At 38.0% G+C, this 22,027-nt stretch overlaps 1 protein-coding gene across 2 annotated transcripts in view; it reads left to right on the top strand.

Moving 5' to 3' along the window:
* The window catches only part of LOC139149933 (PHD finger protein 21A-like), a 72,117-nt gene extending 50,787 nt beyond the window's left edge, over positions 1-21,330 (top strand). For both annotated transcript variants that reach the window (XM_070723147.1, XM_070722392.1), the window contains 2 exons: positions 4,535-4,705; positions 17,890-21,330. In XM_070723147.1, coding sequence (XP_070579248.1) covers positions 4,535-4,705; positions 17,890-17,997 — 279 coding nt within the window. In that variant the 3' untranslated portion in view covers positions 17,998-21,330. The remainder of the gene's footprint in view (positions 1-4,534; positions 4,706-17,889) is intronic.
* The last annotated feature ends 697 nt before the right edge of the window (positions 21,331-22,027 follow it).

The following is a 22,027-nucleotide window of genomic DNA, read 5'->3' as shown; positions in this document are numbered from 1 at the left end:
ACAACAAGAAATATTGAACATCAATGTGGAAACAAATTACGCAACACGAAGAACACATTTAAATCACAAACACACAACAACAACACTATTAAAGTGATATTTTCAACCACATGTAGTCCAAATATCAAAACAAAAGACATCAAGCAAGCACTCCTGAAGAACTGGGAAGAAATAGAAAAAGACCAAACACTAAATTTATTCACGATGAAACTGATCATCGCATACAAAAGAAATCCAAACATTGGCGACACGCTCATAAATGCACAAGTACACAATCTTACAGAAAAGACCGAACAATATGAAACATAATCAACTGACTCAAATATAAATATTCTAGCGTCCTTACTGGACGAACAAAACACTGACAATGATTAAGCCCCAAACCGTGAAACAAAAATCCAAGCAGAGAAAATATCAAAAAAACGACTGAGGAAGAAATCACACACTGGTTTCGAAACGTAGCATCAAAGGATCACACTGTCATTCGACAGCCAGATTACGACTACGTCTTGCCATGGCTTATATCTACACCAATAGCCAAAGGCACAAAATAAAACATGATCACAGAGAACGAAAAACTAGTGTAGGTGATGTGTGGAGCAGCTTTCCCTTTATTACAGTTCTGAACGTATCAAACTCTAGGGCTAAATCCGTTCACAATTGCATTTGGTCTGCATTCAGATCATTAAGGCAACAATGACTCGGTCTGGACCGCATATGCAGCAGGTAAAAAAACAGAAGACAAGCCAGTACGAAATAGTACGAAATTTCAGCTGTCTTGTTACAATTCCGTATGCTTGGCCATACACACCTTTTGAACTCAAGAGGGTGCATTAAGATGTCTGAAACACCAAAACAATGGCTTAATTTTGTTGGTGTTGACGCAAGCTGACTCAAACTATTAATCACCTGTGTTTACAAATCACAAATAGTGTTGCAATAGCGTTTCAATTTTTACCTGTCTGAATGTAGCAATTGTGAATGTTCTGATAACGATGAAGATCACGTTTTGGATTCTAGCCGAAGCCAACAGGAAAACACCTGACGATAAAAACTGTGTACATTTAGCCATAGACGGTACAGAAAATTCTTTGCTTGGTATCGGCATCTAAAGTTTACATTCCCTGCAAAAAAAAATTTCTGATAACAACAAACCTTTACAAGTTAGACCAGTCTAGACTTCCCCAGTCCTGAGAAACAAAGATCTGACCTTTATTTCATCTGTCACGCAAAATTTGACGAAAATCAGGGTATACAAAAAATGACTACTTTACCGGAGCTCAAGTACACGACATCTAACGTTTTGTTTTTATGAAGGCTGCCAGTCTCAGCCCAGCTAAATGTCATTGATTATTGTTGCAATTTCAAGTAAACTTTCAGCAATTTCAAGTCCAGCCCTGATGTGCTATAAATGAAAAACTGTGATAATTCCTGCATTATATGGTTCGGTATTATAGAGCAAAATCCTTACAGACTACAATTTGTTGCAGTTTTCATTTACTCTTTCAATGTGTATGTGCCTCTTTTAAAAAAGTCTGTGTACATGTCATAGATTCCTTCTATGAAGTAGAATGATGATTATACTCATTACAGCAAGTCTGTACCTCAAAAAAATGATCAAAAACTACTCAAAAAACCTCAATTTTTTTCGTGCTAGCTAAACAGCTATGGCAGTCATTTTCCATTAGTCTCTGAACTGAATAGGAGCTAATGCTTTTCATAGTAGCATTGATCATAAAATGAATTGTAATGGCGTTACAAGGATGATTCCAGGCATTGTGTGCTTGTTGAAGATGCTTTGTTTTCAATTAAGAAATAATCTCAGAAACATAATCCACGATTGGTTGAACCATAGGTAGCAGATAGCTGTATGGTATTTTATTTGTGTTAGGGGAAATTATGACAGAATTTCCAATATTATTTTTTAGCTGCCATAGACTATAGAAGCTATTGGGATGGGTATCCGTCCGGCGTCAGTCTGTATGTATGTATGTATGTATACATGTATGTATGTATGTATGTCTGTTTGTTAGGCGTCCGTCTACTCAAATATCTTGAGAACCGCAGTACTTACTGATTTGATATTTGTTGTGAAGATGAAAAATATGATTTTGATAAACTAATTTTTTTTTTATTTTTTTATATTCTTGAAAATATGCAAATTAGTGCCAAAAAAGGGGTTTTTGGTAAAAAATCTTCACCTTCATAATGCTGGTCAGACAGCTTTGTTATTTGGTATACAGGTCCCTAGGATAACCAAACTTAGATTTATTCAAATTGTGATGAAATATGCAAATCTGTATTTTTAAGGAATTTTTTTGTTATTTTTGGTCAAAACTTTATTTCATCAAAACCGCTCGTCTGACAGCTTTGATATTTGGTATATAGGTTTCTACGGATGAACTAAATATAATATATTGAATATAGGACGAAATCTGCAATTTTGTATTTTTGGTGCAATTTTTGGTCAAAGAAATGTGTTTCTCAAAAACTACTTGTCTGATGCCTTTGATATTTAATATACAGGTTCCTAGGGCTTGTCTTAGTGTTATATATTGAAATTTGATGAAATCTTCAATTTTTGTATTTTTGGGTCAATTTTTGCCATTTTTGGTCAAAATATTTGTTTCTCAAAAGTTACTCATCTGATAGCTCTGATATTTGGTATACAGGTTTCTACGCTTTATCTTAATGTAATATATTGAAATTATGATGAAATCATCAATTTTGTATTTTTGCAGCTAATTTTGCCATTTTTGGTCAGGCCATCCTGAAATGAGCTATCAAAGATATCCACCTTCTTCATCAATACATGTGTCACAAAAAGTTATTCTCTACATAACACAGCAGAGCTCTGTCGACTGTTTTTTCAAAACCGCTGGTCAGATAGCTTTATATTTGGTTTACAGGTCCCTACGATGACCTTCGTGAGATAATTTTATACAGTCAGGAAATACTTAATTTTGTATCCATGTCTATAGTAGCTTCAGGGACTTTGGCCCTATGTTTAAAATATTTTCATTCATTTTCGGTAAAAATATTTGCAATGCAGGTTGCCTAGAATGTTGTGATAGAAATTTGTTCAGATTATCAGTCTAGGTCATTTCCAAAATTGGTGACACTATACCATGATATTTTTTTCCTATCATTATTCAATCAGCGGCCAGTACACCATCAGCAAAAATTTGACACCAACAGCTCCAGGTGTATTCAAGGCAACCTCCTCATGCGTCCATGGTTACATACGCCATAGTGTGTTGAACTCTATCTTGCTATAAACTCTTCCACTGAACCATTTACATAATTTTTTCATGTATTATCATAGATTTGTGTCACAGTTATTATCAATTTTGAAAGAGAGGTTTGGCCAAAACACTTGGTGTTGCACATTCTTGGGAATATGGATGTCTGTCGGGAAATAAACAATTAATCGCGCCGTATTCCGTCGTAATCTCAAAGTTGTATGGCCACTCTGTCAACACACATTTTAGATTGCATACCATTTTTAGTCTGGCTTAGACAACCAAACCCCATTTATAGCTTTTATGTCTGAATGTCCTGTGAAATATAAATCTCGTACTTACACAGATTGTTCAGAAAACTCCACATTTATCAAGATGGCAGCTATCCAAAACTCTACGCGAGAGAGATGAAGGAAATTAGGAAAGGGGTAATCCAAAGGAATTGTAAATATCTTGGTTTCTGCTTTGCTTAATGGTCTTATTGTTTGTCAAAGTGTTCTTGGAGAACATACGATCATGTTCATCATGAAAGAAGTGCCAAGTTTATGATTTTACGGCCTACATGAGGGCTGAAAGTAGCTGATAGTGATTCATACAATGCTGGTAAAGCTGCAGTGACTGCAATTTTATCGATGATGTAATCCGATAGATGATTAGCTAATCATGGAAATAATATTATAATATAGTGACCAATTGGGAGCACTTACAGTGATACCTGTCAAATATATACGTTTATTCTCGTTCTTATGATTGTAAGTCCCTATGATCATTCAATGACTGGTAAGCATTGAATATCTTAAAAAATATCAGTCTTTGCTAAGATTTGTCACCACAAATGGCAATTAATACAATATCAACTGAAAAAATATTACCACAAATACTGTATAGTAGACCCATGCAGCCAGTTAACTGCTGCACCCGCAGCATTACCGCGATCATTAGTTGTAATTGGGCTTAGTAGTGGTGTGAATGCTTCACCTCCAGTCTGCAGCAATGAGTTTCTCATGAATATTCACGGCACCTGAGCTGCGCTAATCCTTGCAGAATACGAGACAGGGGAATTCCGTGGGAGGTATCTGGTGGTACCACCTATTTGAAAATGACCTCTTCCCTTAGTATCTGGTGTACAGGTGCATCCAGGGATGGAGATGCGAATTTGTTCAAATTAACATGTTAGCGTCAAAATGTGCAAATGAGGTTAGGTGTCTTCAAATTCTGGTGAAATTTGTATGCATGTTGATAATTCTCACAACAATATTGTCTTGTTTTTTTAAACCTCATTTCAATGATAGGCTGGAAAAGAAGGACAATGGCCAGGTACCTTAGCAATTGTACATTCCTATATTGCCCACAAAACAACAAGAGAAGAAGAAAAGAGAAAATTAGTGAAAAGACATACAGAGCTGCAAACTGAGCGCACTCAGTTAGAAACCAAAGCACAACAACTCAAAGAAAAAATTATGGTAAGTCACTTTGTAAACTGCCAAGTTTAACGATATGGTCAAATATGGCCACATGGTGGCAATTTTGTTATGTTTTTTTTTCATGTCAAGAGCCATAACTCTGGCAAGTCTCAACTGATTTTATTCACAGTTGGTACATGGACATTGACTTATGTCATACATATACCTTTTGATTTTTTAAACAGTAAGATCACAGTGTTTTTGCTAAGGTTGGGGAACATTGGTAAATGATTTGGGAACCCCGGTAACATTTCTACTGTCCCCTGATCTGATTGCATTGATATACCAAGGGGAATCCCGGTAAAATGACTGGGGAACCCTGGTAACATTTACCGGGGTACCAGCCCTAACAAAAACACTGGATTAAATGTCACTGCGTGGTGGCGATTTTGTTACGATTTTCTCATGTACTGTACAGAGCCATAACTCAGACATATTTCCAACAGTATCATTCAAAGTTGGTACAAGGACATTGACCTATTTCAATCATACAGTACAGTTCACGCAGAACCTGTCATTGTGCTCGCATTTTGCGAGCACAATGCCAGCACTCTAAGCGCATTATGGCCAGCACAATTGGGTGTGAAGTGCCAGCATTTTACGAGCACTGTGCGAGCACTTTACGGGCACTGTGCCCGCACTGGACAAAATGTGCCCGCACGATGCGGGTATTGAACTCAAAAAATGTGTGCCCAGAGGTAGTTGTCGGTGACAACATTGCTACACTTGCCTAACTGAAATAGCGGCGGCTGGGAGTAACTGAATAATCTTGAGTCCTAAAACCAGCTCCAAACTCTCTTTGTCTGCCTAAGGCAACTCTAAAATCCATAAAAAAAATCTTAGTCGTAGACAGGTCACAGTAAGATATTATCACATGCGTACAGTATGCGTACAGCTCTGAAGAAATCTACCTCAAACTCTGCTGGACCTCGACACTAGACCTCTCACGGATCGTGGTCTAAGGTTGGAACACGGACGTGTAGACCGTGGTTGGACGTGCTTTGTGAAAAATTGCAACAAGTGAACATTATTGTGGCCATTTACAATAAATAAAGTTCATGATACGTATTAGTAATATCACAGGCACAGACCACATATGCCAGGGGAATTTTCTGAATGAATTCGTCATTTGCCGTATAGTAGACATCGTACATGAACTAAAGCATGATTGCGAAACCTGATACATAGAAGAACCAGATTGTAAACCATTTTATATTAGGGAGGGTGAAGAATAACAAGTTTTGAATTGTTTCCCGGTCAATTTGTTGTATTTGAAACAACGCATCCTTTTTACACAGGTAAGGAAACGAGAGCGCCCAGGAAATAACAACCAGCATCGAAATAAAATTTGTTTTTGAAATCAACAGCTTGTATTTTTGTCCTGAACTTTTTACGATTAGGCTACACGAACGACTTTGCTCTGGATCCGACTGTCTATAGTAGACACTGCAGTTAGCAATATAGAGTCACTATCATACTGAAGTAAAGTCAGCGGTGATGGCGTAGGAAAATGCAAGTGTTTTCATTGGCTTACTGATTTTTCGTGCTAATTCTGCCGTGTTTGTCGCAAAAAAAAATCGAACTGAAGTTTCGAAGGTAGCCGAATCGGCGAACCATTTTGCTGAGATGCCAAGTCCGAGTTTTGTAGAGGGACCGTGGTCCATGGATGTCACGTACAAAACTACATCCGCGGTCTGTCCGGTGCTTGTCCCTTTTCAAAAATATCTGAGCCATCACGCATGCACTGTGTTGAAAGAGGGTCAGTAGTACACTCTACGACTAAACCAGGCACTGAGATGCCAGAATGTGAAACGAGAAAACCCAGTTCCAAAAGACCTAGAAGTCGCGAAAGTATCCAGACTGCAAACTGCATGCCCTGTCCGATTGGGCATTTCCAAGCAAAATATGGCTACCGCTAAGCCCGAATGTAGTCATCGTGTAAAATACAATTCTAGGCTTCGGTGAATTAAAGCAGGCGGCTTTATCCGACCGGGAAATATGACGACAGAAGTTCTGAACATTTATACAGGTCCTGTATTGTATTACGATGTACCGTCCCTCCAGTTTAGTGTAGAAAGTTAAAAGCATAACATTTTTTTTAAAAAAAGTTATATCGATGCGATACATACTATTAAATCTGAGACTCTTTCTGTCAGTTTTGGGCTGCTGGTCTTCACAGCAACTTGCGTCTATCTGCTTTAAAAAACGTTCAAAATTTTCGGGGTAGACTTGAGTCGATAGTGCACCCCTGCGTGAACGTCCTTGGACCAGAACTGCGACCTTTGTTTCGTGACGAGTCAAACATACATTGAAATGTAAATGTACCAAAATTTACAAATTGAAGTGACTTGACTGAAGTAATTTCGTGGTCAACATGTATTTGACGTTCAGAAGTGACAGACAAAAAACGTGAATAATTCCATTTTGTCGAATTGAAAGCCCTCTGTGGGACCGTGGTCCGATAAAGTCCCATGGGAGCATAATGCTTCGAGGAATTCGCCTGCTATTCTTGGAAACTGCTGGTTTCCATAGCGACCATGCGACGTATAGACCTTTGACTGTTGACCGATGCGGTCTCGTTCAATAGAGAGGTTAAGATTTCACCCGTAGCGAGAACGTAACGTAGAGTGGCTACGCGTTCCGTACGCGTAACGTTCTGCACAGGTTCGGATTAAGACTTGGCCGGCCCCGTTGCTTTGCTTTCCACGGCAGCAGTAAGTGGGTAGCCGAGCAAGGTTCACATGTCTGTGTTCACCTAACGATCTACATAACAGCCTATCACTAATGCGACAGTCTACTGAAGTTTACACATTCAATTCGCTGTTTTGCTTTTTATATGCCCATAGATTTGAAGCAAGTCTAGATTACATGTAAGACGTGTGCGTGCCGACTCACACAGTCGCATCGTCTTAAGGATTTTGCTCTGATATCAGGTTAATAGAACACAGAGAAAAAAAATTGAAAATACTGAAATTTTACTTTGTGTTAGGAAAACTGTGTCAAAGCCACGGAAGTAAAACAAACGACAATGCTAATTTCAGTCACCGAATGATATCGGCAGTGCAGTGTATGCGACGTCTGCCGCCGCGCGTGTGCCGTCGTCTGCGAGTGCACTGCAGGAGGTAATTTTTCCTTTTTGTTACCTAAAATATCTCAAAATCAGACGGCGATTGATAAAACCAAGAACAACAATACAAAACGAAAGGAATGTTAGTTTTGATTATCAAGTCTATGGCGAAGCGAGCGTGAAAATCGCTCTCGGAAAAGGTGTACGAGAAAAGTGGCTCTTTCACGTAGAAAACGACTGCCAAACGACAAGAGAACGCGTGACATCATCAGAACATGATGAGAGCGCGCAGAAAGTGATGACGTATCCGTTCCCGTTCCGTTCCCGTATGAAATCTTAACCTCTCTATTAAACATTTTACATGCCGAACTTTCACTTTGAACCAAAGATTCGAGTCATATAAAATGATGAAAATAGCAAAAAATACCTCAAAAGTTGTCATTGTCTGAGTAAAAACGCACCATACATTTTCCCATACATATCAAGGCTATATACTGTCAACGTAATTCAATTCTGCAAACTCAAAGACGACGAACATGTTCTTCAATAAATCGCATAACCCGTGGAGAATGTGTCATAAACAATACATTTCCAGAAGTTCTCCGAATGGTGAAAATTGGTGTCATACATGCATCTCCGCGTTAGCGCCCCGACCGAAACTTTTTATTGCAGTTTTAATCAGGTGTAATAGAGAGGTTAAGATTTCATACGGGAACGGAACGGGAACGGATACGTCATCACTTTCTGCGCGCTCTCATCATGTTCTGATGATGTCACGCGTTCTCTTGTCGTTTGGCAGTCGTTTCGACGTGAAACAGCCACTTTTCTCGTACACCTTTTCCGAGAGCGATTTTCACGCTCGCTTCGCCATAGACTTGATAATCAAAACTAACATTACTGTCGTTTTGTATTGTTGTTCTTGGTTTATTCAATCGCCGTCTGATTAGTCCCCGCGGACGAAGTCCGGCGGGGACTTATAGATTGGGTCCCGTCTGTGCGTCCGTCCGTCCGTCCGTCCGTCCGTCCGTCATCAACAGTTTCTCAGACACTGCTGAACCAATTTCGTTCAAACTTGGCACAAAGGCATAGCACTATGACCTACAGATGCACGTCGATTTATTTTGTGATACGATCGAATTTGGCCGCGAGGCGGCCATTTTGTTGCGATTTTTCATGTCTTTGGACCATAACTCAGACATCCTTGAGCAGATTATGTTCAAACTTGGCACAAAGGCATAACACTATGGCTTTCATATCCATGTCAAATAATTTTGCGATATAATCCAATATGGGCGCGAGGCGGCCATTTTGTTGCAATTTTTCATGTCTTTGGACCATAACTCAGACATCCTTGAACAGATTCTGTTCAAACTTGGCACAAAGGCATAACACTATGGCCTACATGTGCATGTCAAATTAGTTTGCGATACGATCCAATATGGCCGCGAGGCGGCCATTTTGTTTGCGATTTTTCATGTCTTTGAACCATAACTCAAACATCCTCGAACTGATTCTGTTCAAACTTGGCACAAAGGCATAACACTATGGCCTACACATGCATGTCAAATTATATTGCGATACGATCCAATATGGGCGTGAGGCGGCCATTTTGTTGCGATTTTTCATGTCTATGGACCATAACTCAGACATTCTTGAACCGATTCTGTTCAAATTTGGCACAAAAGCAAAACAGTATGCCCTTCATATGAACACCAATTTATTTTGTGAAATGATCCAATATGGCTGACAGGTGGCCATTTTTTTGCGATTTTTTCATGTCTTTGAACCGTAACTCAAACATCCTTGAACCGATTTTGTTCAAACTTGGCACAAAGGCAAAGCACGTACTATGGCATGCATATGCATGTATCAATTAACCTTGCGATAGGATCCAATATGGCTGCAGAACTGCCATTTTGTTGGAATTTTGCATGTCTTTGAAGCATAATTCAAAGGTCATTACACCCATTTTGTCCAAACTTGGCACAAAGATCAAGCACTATGGCATACATGTCAATTTACTTCGTGACATGTTCCAATATGGCTGCCAGATTGTAAATTTTTTCCAATATCTCTTAATCATATGCAAATATTCCTTAACCAATGTTGTTGAGACTTGGTACAAAGATAAAGTACTATGGCATACATATGCATGTCTACTAATTTTGTGCTATGATCCATATGGTCAAGAGACAGCCATTTGATTTCAATTTTGGTGTGATTTTTTTATGTCTTTGAAACATAAACATAGGTCACTGTCCCTCGATGGACTGATTTTGTTCAAACGTGATACGAGATAAAATACAATGGCTGCATTCTTGTGCACATTAATTGTTTCATTATATGATCCGAAATGGCTGATTACAACAACATACCCAATCCCATAGCATTTCGAAAATTCCACCAAACCATGTGTATAGTATGTGCCGTCATGACACTAGAGGCAGTGAGGGCATTGTTATGTGTGATGTAATCAAAAGTTCCTTCAGTGGTCACTACCGGCAGAGATGAGTCATTTATTACACGTTCCTCAGATTACTTTATTATGCAAGTCACAGGCCTGATGCACCCATTGCATCAATGTCATTCCACAGCGACCTAGACCACAGCTACCTAGACACCAATGATTATAACAAAATGGACAAGCGGGGACTGTGTCATCAACGATGACTTGTTTTGAGATAACCTCACTTTTAGGTAACAAAAAGGAAAAATTACCTCCTGCAGTGCACTCGCAGACGACGGCACACACGCGGCGGCAGACGTCGCATACACTGCACTGCCGATATCATTCGGTGACTGAAATTAGCATTGTCGTTTGTTTTACTTCGTGGCTTTGACACAGTTTTCCTAACACAAAGTAAAATTTCAGTATTTTCAATTTTTTTCTCTGGGTTCTATTAACCTGATATCAGAGCAAAATCCTTAAGACGATGCGACTGTGTGAGTCGGCACGCACACGTCTTACATGTAATCTAGACTTGCTTCAAATCTATGGGCATATAAAAGCAAAACAGCGAATTGAATGTGTAAACTTCAGTAGACTGTCGCATTAGTGATAGACTGTTATGTAGATCGTTAGGTGAACACAGACATGTGAACCTTGCTCAGCTACCCACTTACTGCTGCCGTGGAAAAGCAAAGCAACGGGGCCGGCCAAGTCTTAATCCGAACCTGTGCAGAACGTTACGCGTACGGAACGCGTAGCCACTCTACGTTACGTTCTCGCTACGGGTGAAATCTTAACCTCTCTATTATTCAGACAATCGCCGGTTCAGATTTTTTAATTTTTAGGGGGTGGAAATAAAAACATTATCTTTGAAATCCTTGTGTGAGTCTCATTTATTCAAACTTTTACTCATAATTCCTTCTTCAAATTTGGTGGCCCTTAAAAGGCCAACTTGTTATGTGGCACATTGACTTTATTTTGCTTTAGTTTTTGAATAGTCAAATGCATTGTCGACATTTAAAACTGCGTCAAACAACGATTTAATCGCAAGTATTTTTAAATCGTACCGACTGTAACACGAACCTCGGAAAGTTCGAGAATTTTTGGTGCTGATGTATCCGTGGATCAAGGCTGATACCAGCATGCATTGTCAAAAAACATCCAGTACGTTAGTGTTTCTACAAGTAGTGATACGTCTGCATTACTTCAACACTAAAATGTCGCGTTCTTTGACACGTTGATGCGAGAAGCGACATCGTTCTTTCGTTACGACTACCCATTGCACTGAAGTTATGACTGAAGTTGGCAGTGGGGAAAATGCCGCCAATGGTAAGAGTACCCATGTTTCAGCGTGGTTGAGTTTATCTAAACAATAACCCACTTGCAGATTCGAAACGTTAAGTTCGTGGATTTATGATTTCTTCAAAAATTACGGAATTATTTTTGTAAAAAAAAATATTTATTCCTTTAAAAGTGTTTCCAAACTTGATAGTATACACCAGCAATGTGATCGCAATTATTTAAACAATCATGCGGACGCGAATCTTTACTGTAAATTGTTGCATACTTCGATGACCTTTGTGACCCATTGCCTGATCATGCTGATTAGTGCGTACCCGCGTAGACGCTATTGAATAGGCCGAGGACAATGTCTGCTCTGGGTGGCGATTGCAACCCACGTCAAGTCTTCAAGGTCATCTGGATGACAGTGTAGCAAAATTTGACGTGTTTCCCGGGCAACTCTTCCGTTTCGGCCCCAAGCTTTTGTTCACAATGTCGTTCTTCTGGTACCTCGATGTATTATTCGATGTGGAGGGAATGTCGTCGCCCGAACGACTGTCTGTCACAAAATAAAACGACACTGAAGACCTGTGGTGACGTAATAGACTTCACTGTGATATACTAATAACGTTCAGAGTCGGAGTACGATTTAGAACACACTGCACCGCGCGTATTTTACAGAGTTTGATTTGATCAACGTAAAACACGACATGAAAAAGACATATTTTTCTGCAGCAAATAGTTGGGGGCGGGAAACATTTGAAATTCGGTTCGTCAGGTGTCGACTCGAACGGAAAATACTATCAGAAACTGGCACAGTGTTTTAGTTTTCGTCACTAAAAGTTGGGTTGGAACAGTTTTGAATATCGGACTTTTTTGGCATGGTATTGTCTGACATTATCACAAAAAAGACGTGATATTTTTTCAAGATTTTTGGCCCGATTTCGTTCGGAGTGCATGGGAACAATTTGACAAATGGACCTTATCGGGTATTAGCTCATATGTAAAATATAAGCAGAAGCCGTATTTTTTTGTAGTTTTTTTCTCAGATGGTCGTAATGACCCGGGAAACAAATTTTAATGTTGGACTTTATCGTGAAGCACCGGTGGCGATGAAAAATTACGCGGCGTCACCGTAGTTTGTATGATTGCGTTGGCAGTATGATGATCATGACTTTCTCTACATCGACTACCATGTTGTCCATTTAATATTTTTCGTACGGAATATCCGAGGAACGTATCAAAACTTCATTGAGATTTCGGCATGATCGGCAAGAAAACAAGTCGAGCGCTGTCGCCCAAAACGAATATTTTGTTTTCATGTCTGTGGAGAAAATTCAAGTTATTACTTACGAACATGGTCCGTTTACTCCACTCACATTAATCATTTTATTTGTGCCACTAATAGTGATAGTTGGCTAGAAAAAATGCTGATAGAGACGTTCGGCTTGTGAAATCATTGAAATTTACGAGGACAGGTTTACGAAGCAGAACCTCAATCGCGATTTTTGTGCTTCTCAGTTCAATCGTTCCGTACATCGAAAGGAAAACCAAACCATATAAGAGTATGCGTCTTGTAGAATTTTGGTCTTTCCAGGCGTCACACAAAACAACCTCACCTGCATGTACAATACATACCGGTAATATCATTGTGATAGAGGGACCGCGATTACTGTATATCAAGAAGTATGACGCGCTACAGGGGAGTAAGCAACGAAACGTAATTTCTGACCTCCTTTCATTTAATTGTATGGCATAAACATGATAATGTGAACCGAAAATGAGAGTCACGATTACGATTAGGCATGAAAAAGAGGAAGAAAGCCGTGAAACTGTCACAGAAGTTCAGAGCATTTTTAGTTCTAAATCGTCTTTTTTGACAATTGAAAAAAAGAATATGAGCTCGTATAGACTAGAGTGATTCAAGTTCACAGGCATTCACCTCTGCCGTGATAAATCGTCTTCCTGTTATAAAGTACACATTTTGAAAAATAGAAAACAGATCAAGAATTTTTATTGTTGTGTTGACTTGTCTTCTACGATGCGTTACGGTTATGGCAACAACTTACATGTACCTATCGTCATCATCACAGCCTCACTCAGTTTCTTCAACACCACGTCTCACGACCAGTGATGTCATCTTTATTTGAGAAATTCGATAATTTTCGATCGGACTTGATCTTCACAGCGCACCAAATCAGAGTAACAATTTCACAGTAACAGATCATGCATTGTACGTAAAGAGTTTTCACTTTACCCCCGGCCTAAAATCGTACTAGTATTTGTAAATGACACTAAACGTCGCAACTCCCACCCAATCAGCAATGGGTCGAAGTTCGGCTGAGCCGATGACAAAACCCAGCACTACAGTATCCACTTGTACGTCCACTTGTTGCAATTTTTGTCCACAAGAATGAAACTCTTACAACTTACATTCTCATGCAACAACGTTCAACTCAGCCATACATTCAAGGTCAAGGTGTGAATGTGCCTCACATTGCAACAATGCCCGCACAGTGACGATGCGCGAATCGTGCCCGCACACTGCGGGCACACTGCACTTTTTCTGCCCGCATACTGCTGGCAATGATGCTCGTTTCGTGCGCGCACAATGCACTTTTTATGCGGGCATTGTTCCCGCACCAGTGACGGGTTCTGCGTGGACTGTACTGTATGCTCGTCAATTTGTTTCATGTCATGTAGCAGTATCATGTCAATTATTGAAGTTTCGTAATTAGGCTGATATGTCAAGAAATACTGCATCAAATTTCATGAAACTTTGTACAGATGTTACGCTCACATTGCTTTAACAGTGAAAAAGACATTTATCAGTGTCATTTTAATTAATTTGTAATTGCATATGTAATGAACTTTCCTAATTAGAGTGATATATCCACAAATACTGCGTCAAATTTGATGAAACTTGGTACAGATGTTGATCTCATAGTGTCGCAAATACTGTATCAAGCTTTATGAAATATCGTACCGGTGTTAGGATAGTATGCAAAAATGTTTGGCAACATCCTTTAGATTGATTACTAATTGACTCATTTAATGACCTTTTGTAATTAGGGTGGCAGCTCAGATTGGTTTCATGTTTTCACTACCATGGAGCTCATTCTTGGCCATTAAGCGCCATCTGTATTGCAGTATTTTTATCACAGACCTAATTAGTCCCCACGGACCACGTCCAGGGGGACTTATAGGTTTGGTCATGTCCGTGCGTCCGTCCGTCCGTTCACGCAGATATCTCAGAGACGCCTGGAGCGATTTCGTTCAAACTTGGTACAAGGATAGTACCCTACCTCATACAAATGCACGTCGATTTGTTTCACAATGCGATCAAATTTGGCCGTGTTAGAGGACTTTTTAGTTTTCACCTCCATAGACTCCCATGTATAAGGCAGTCCATAGACTCCCATGTATAAGGCAGTCCATAGACTCCCATGTATAAGGCAGTCCATAGACTCCCATGTATAAGGCAGTCCATAGACTTCCATGTATAAGGCAGTCCATAGACTCCCATGTATAAGGCAGTCCATAGACTCCCATGTATAAGGAAGTCCATAGACTCCCATGTATAAGGCAGTCCATAGACTCCCATGTATAAGGCCAAGTGGGGACTGTGTCATCAACATTGACTTGTTTCTCATTCCTTGCCCTTATGTCTGTATTTGTCAATGTTCTAAAGTTTGATGAATAATACGATACTCCTCAGTTATTTTGATCACCTTTTAAGACAATATTTTTTGACAAATACAAAATAGATGGACTCGGATAAAGTTTGTGTGCACTGTGTTATAGCGAGTATGTGAGTGCGAGTGCTTTATTCGCCTTACAAATGCAAACGACGCAGTGTTTTAGATCAGGTGACTGACTTTGGTTAACTTACTTCCGGGTTTAAAGGCGGCGACGTGCACAAGTCTGGGCACCTTGAAACACTCGAAATTTCAACCCCCAACGTTTTATTTTTACAAAATGAACACGTAAAACTACTTTCATGATGTAAAATTTCCAGATCATGGTTTAAATCATCACCAGAACTTGCTTTTATGGATGAAAGGGCAAGGTATGCAAACCTACTTCGGCTAATGCAACACTCGAAATACAACCCCGACGTTTTATTTTTAGCTACTATAGACTATAGTCTATAGAAGCTATTGGGATGGGTATCCGTCCGGCGTCCGTCGTCAGTCTGTATGTATGTATGTATGTATGTATGTATGTATGTATGTCCGTTTGTGAGGCGTCCGTCCACTCAAATATCTTGAGAACCGCAGTACTTACTGATTTAATATTTGTTGTGTAGATGAAAAATATGATTTTGTGAAACTAGTTTTTTTAATATTTTGATATTGTTGAAAATAGGCAAATTAATGCCAAAAAAGGGGTTTTTGGTAAAAAATCTTCTTCTTCATAACCACTGGTCAGACAGCTTTGTTATTTGGTATACAGGTCCCCAGGGCCAACCCAACTTAGATTTGTTCAAATTGTGATGAAATATGCAAATCTGTATTTTTAGGAATATTTTTTGTCATTTTTGATCAAAATTAGACTTACATTGTATGTAATTCTTGTACTGTATAAACCTTATCAATTCACCCAGAAAAAAATAATTAATATGATTTTAAATAATTGAATTAATTAGGAAATCATCAAAGCCAAAATAATTTTAGTGTAGAATTATCAGAAAGTTCAACTTTTTTTGACAGTTCATAGTGAAATGCTTACCATCTTGGAGGATTAAAACATGTAAAGGCAACTTTCCTGAATCCCAACTTTGACATATTCTGAACCGTCATTTATTGTGCCCTGTATGTCATCTAAAAGAAATTGCTCAAAATAGTTTGTCATGATAGGGTGGTCAAATAAATAGAGATAGAGAAAGTTCTAATTTCCATTTATGGTTGACTTGGTAAGGATAAAATGAAATTTCTTTTTGAGGAAAAAAATAGAGTGGTCAATTAAAAGAGTGGTCAAAGTGATAGGGGTTCATCCTGAAATGAGCTATCAAAGATATCCACCTTCTTCATCAATACATGTGTCACAAAAGGTTATTCTCTACATAACACAACAGAGCTCTGTCAACTGTTGAGCTGCTTGTTTTTTTCAAAACCGCTGGTCAGACAGCTTTAATATTTGGTTTACAGGTCCCTAGGATGACCTTAGTGAGATAATTTCATAAGTCAGAAAATACTTAAAGGCGCCCTTCTCAATCCCAGGTTCTCGCATTAGCAAATGTGTCAATAGCTCATTAACAGTTTGTCATTCTTTTGTTTTCCATTGAATATTTTATCAAGTACATAATATTTATATTAGATAAATCTGATAATTGAGTGGGGGCTTTAATTTTGTATCCATGTCTATAGTAGCTTCAGGGACTTTGGCCCTATTTTTACATAATGAACACGTAAAACTACTCTCCTAACATTAAATTTCTGGATCGTGGTTAAAATCATCACCAGAACTTGCTTTTACTGAGGAAAGGGCGAGGTATGCACACCTACTTTGGTTAATGCAACTCACCCATAGCGCGAGGCAAACAATGTAAACACGCATGCAAGGGTCAGGTGGTACTCTGGCAATAACCTTTGACCCAACTTGATCAATAGGCCTCTGCACTGTTTGCTACCCAGAAACCTAGTCAACTTCAATGGGTCGAATCTCCTCCTTACAAGGCTTAAGCCTAATCCGAACAATATGTAATCAAATTATAAGGTAAAAATCTAATACTAAATGTGTCCTTGAAACAATTTTATGCATGCTAATGGATAAGACACAATGTTTGTTTCAGCACTTTTACAGTCGTAGCCTACAGACTAAATCTGAGTCTAAGGCAAAAATCCGACAAATATGCCTCTAAAAATTCAATTGAAAGGTCTTTTTCGGCTATTAAGGTAAGAGATGCAGTTTTGTGGCCCAAGTCTCTTTTTTTTATTAGAAATTGATGATTTTTGGATGCTTAAAAAAATACAGCAACTGGTTTTTGAAAGTTAGAGGGCGCTCTTGCAATTCAAAAGAAAATTTCATTAACATATGCAAAAGCACAACCCAGTTTCTCAACTGGTGGGGATTTGGCCGAGCAGTTTTTACTGTGTGATGTCTCCGCTCGATGACTGGGTGACGTACTTTGTGAGTTCGAATCCGATCAAAAATCTACTGAATTTTGTTTTAGAATTATAAAGAAACATAGCCGGCCTATATATCATTGTATTTGCTACATGGCATGTTCTGGGGAAAGAACTGTCCAGATTTCAGGTTGTATGGCTTGTGTAATAACTGGTAAATTACTGATTTGGTATGATTTATAAGTGAACAAGTTTTTATCAAAATTTTTTCCATACTTAGTAGACTTTTAAGTCTCAGTGTTCTCACTTTGTGTTGCAGCATGAAATGAAACTGAAAGCACAGCTTCTGGAGAACAACAAGAAAACACAGACCGCCATTGACAAGCTGAAAAACTTCCTCAAACTTTTCCAAGTGACACCATCATAGTACTGCTCTGCACTCTACCCTGTGACCTTTGACCAAGCACCCATCTGAGGGTGGATGTACGATGATGATATTACACCATCTTTTTTTATGAAATACATATTTCACACGTAGTGAATGATTGAACACTACTATGTTCTCTTTTGATACAAAGTATAAAGAGTGGAAATTTTGATAGGGGCTGAACAGTCCTGCATTTGTCCATGATCAACAACTAAATCTACGATTCTACTCATTATTTTTTATATGACAAACATTCAGTGCCTGTAATAGAAAAGTATAGTCAGTTTCTGTTGAACAAACATTTTATTTGAATGAAGACTACAATTTGTTGATGATAGGATGAACTTGTAGTCATGTAAAACACATACCAGTTACACCTTGTTGAATCAAAGACCATGAAATAATGATAGGGTGACCTACTTTGAAAAAGTGGTTGAATTTCAAAGATGTTACAGAAGAACAGTGGATAGAACACATAATGCCAAGTAATTTAAGTAACCCTAACATGTCTTGTAAATGAATTACACAACAGCAGGTCTTTTCTGTAGCACAAAAACTTGAATAGTAGGTAATGGAATTAATTCCATAGTATAACAAATAGTAGGTAATGGAATTAATTCCATAGTATGACAAATAGTAGGTAATGGAATTAATTCCATAGTATGACAAATAGTAGGTAATGGAATTAATTCCATAGTATGACAAATAGTAGGTAATGGAATTAATTCTATATACAGATATCATTTTGGGAATAGTGTAGACATGGCCATAGTGAAACATATCAACATTGTATGTAACCAGATTTTAAATCATTGAATACCAAGATGTTGGACTTTAATTCACCAACTAGCTGCAGCCTTCATAAACTTAGAGCCTTCACACACTTATTTGCTTGTAAAATAAATACTGTGTAACTGAATGCATGTTGATCAGAAACTGACAGTACAATGCTTCAATTTTGATATCACCAAGATAAGAGAACTAGCTGTAGTATTCCAATGACATTATCTCCTAAACAATTGTGTATGCAGGCATTATCCATCGATTTGGTTTCTCTTGTTATTGTGTGATTTTTCTAATTCATTCTGTCAACATTTGTCATGAAATTTAAGTCTCAGAGGGGAATCAACCTTCTGAAGTTTGTCATTTGATATGACCTAGTATTGTAAGAAGTATTTTCAAGTTTCTCTGCGGTGTTGTCATTGGCATCATGATATTGCATCATTATTTGTTCTTTGTTTGAATTTGATATGTTAATGGATGTTAAGAAATAAGAATTTGTATATTTATAATTACAAGACTTTGTAATTGTGACCACTATTGTATAAATTATTTGTACTCTTGAAATTTGACAGGATCAATTATCACTGTTTTTTGCTTTTACATGAAGTATGACAATTGCTCCCATATTCTTGCCAGGTTCTTAAGCATTGTCTTCAGCCAGTGTTCTCATATTTTCTCCAATGGAAAAGCATTCAGCGAATCCTTTACAATCCTTGATTATTCATTCAAAAGAACTCTTTGATTTCTTTTCATAGAAGTCCACCATAAACTGAACAGTAAACAGTAAATGTTTAGCAGACACTACCTTAACATTATGCCATTCAAACAAAGCTCAGAGAGAAATTCTTGTTGTTCTTGTTGCCAATCATTATAAAGGCAAGTCAAGTTGAATATTTTCCTGTATACATATCATTGATACTGTTGTGTCATGTTGTATATTGCGCCACTAAATTTAACTCTGATATGCAATTTTTAGAGTTTCATCAAAGAACTTCTTCGTTTTCATTTTCAATAGTTTTTTCCTTGCTATTTTTGATATCACTACTCTTTAGAACATTTCCAATGGTAGATAGCTTTCAAATCTCAAAGCAAAATGAAAATCTATGAAAAACACTTTCAGTAACTTAAATTACATGTTGAAATACTCAAAAACATGGACACATTCAATAGAACCCTGGTTCATTTTGAACTGAAATATGCAAAAGTAGTAATTCAAAACAGCTTTGACTTCAAGAAGTTGTAATGACAGTTATTCTGTATGGAATCAGTATGCCATTGACTGTGATCAGATACTGCAGTGAACAGAATAAGATACTGCAGTGAACAGAATAAGATACTGCAGTGAACAGAATAAGATACTGCAGTGAACGAAACCAGTATTCCATTGACTGAAATCGGTTACTTCAATGACTGGAATCAGATACTGCAGTGAATGGAATCAGCTACTTCAGTGACCGGAACCAGATACTACAGTGAACGGAAATCAGATACTGCAATGACTGGACTGATTGGACTGTCTCTGCAGTCACTGCACTGATTGGACTGTCACTTGCAGTTACTGCACTGATCAGAGTCCACACGTTAAAACCCTTATGTGATTGTTCGACAATTCTTTTTCAGAGAGCACTACTTTTCAAGTTGAGATTAGAAAGTATCATTGATGAAGGAGCATTGTCTGTGTTTTGTTGAAAGGTGAACAGTGATCTGTGTCCTGTATTCATAAAATGTAATTTTGTGGAACCATTCATGCCTGTAAAAAGGGTAACTGATTTTGGACAAAGTTTTCTCCAAGAATTGTCCTTTGTTGCATGCAAGTGTATGTCAATACTGTGTCATGTCATTTACTGATAGATAATACTTTGATCAATCTCAGAATTTCACAAGTAGGTGATTTAGCATTGCAACTTCACCCAGCCATCATGTCATTGTCAGAACTTGTCAAGAAAATCTCAACAACTGTGACTGAGTATAAAAGATGTAAATTTCAAAGACGTTGGTTAAAGAATCTCAATTATAGGAAAAGCTGCCTGACATTATTGTTGAAATCAAAACTACCATTGGAATGAATACAGTTTTGTGCAAAACTGTCTTTCAAAGGACATTCTCAGTAACAATATTTTAGGATATTCTGGAGAGCAAACATAGTTGCAGATCTTCAAAATAATCAGGTTTATAGTGATGGTAAATTTAACTTTGTGTATATTAGCAAATCTTATAGCACATAAATGGAATGAGTTGCTTCTTTGGTTGAAAAATTTAATTATTTTTGGATAATTCCTTGAACTAATCGCATAATTCATAGCTACCCTGTTATGGAGATGGAAATAAAACTTGTTACATGTTTGTGCACAAACAGGCTTTATTGGCAGTAACTTAGCCCACTGTCAGTATCATCATTAAGTTGTAATGTTTACTTTGTCAAATTTCAAAATGTAGGTCTTCACTCGATACATAGTAAGAATTCCTGCAATTTGTAAGTTGTTAATATATATTAGTGGAATTAATTGTAAGAAGAATTTCTTGAAAAAATAAAAGTTGTGCAATATTGAATGAGGAGTTACTATTCTGTGTGTTGTTGTTACCAGTTCTCATTGATTGGATTTCTGTTGTTAAGTTTTCAATGAGGCCGTGAAGTCTCTTCGTGCTTGTCTCTACAGCAAACTTTCGGAGTTTACAAACCCACTTTAAGTAACAAGGTTGATGGAATCATGTTTGGCATAGTGTATATAGGATCAGTACCCAGCTAGGGAACCAATGCTGTCACATCTTTGCATGTGTGCGCAGGAAATTTGTGTCACATGATATTCAACAAAATGCTTAAGTTTATGTTAGTGTTTTAATACGTATCTGATCAAACTTTTAAGGTAACCAGTTTATTAGTTCCAGAGACCAGCTCTGGAACTGTAAGTTTTTGCTCACTTTCCTTCTTTCTTTCTTTCTTTCTTTCTTTATCTATCTCCGGTGTTACTACCATAGAACATGCTATACACAAATTTTACCTCCATTACCCAGAAATCATTGCGACACTTCTATGATGTCATCGCTCAGCTTGAACGGGTTAAATGGGCATTTCTTGTTTATTTCTTTATTTTTTCTTTTTCATTGCACAACTATCATATTGCGTTCAGCTATTATTAATTCTAGCTCTCTTTCGGTTTGTTCCTGTTGCTTTTTGATTTTTATTTTTCTCCAAATACTCGCCGTACGTGGCGCTATACTGTTACGGCACTGATCTTGGCGAATATGT

Source organism: Ptychodera flava, chromosome 1 (genome assembly GCF_041260155.1).
Source record: "Ptychodera flava strain L36383 chromosome 1, AS_Pfla_20210202, whole genome shotgun sequence".
Classification (NCBI taxonomy): domain Eukaryota; kingdom Metazoa; phylum Hemichordata; class Enteropneusta; family Ptychoderidae; genus Ptychodera; species Ptychodera flava.
The sequence above is the reverse complement of the archived record's forward strand: the minus strand, read 5'-3'. Positions and strand labels throughout refer to the sequence as shown.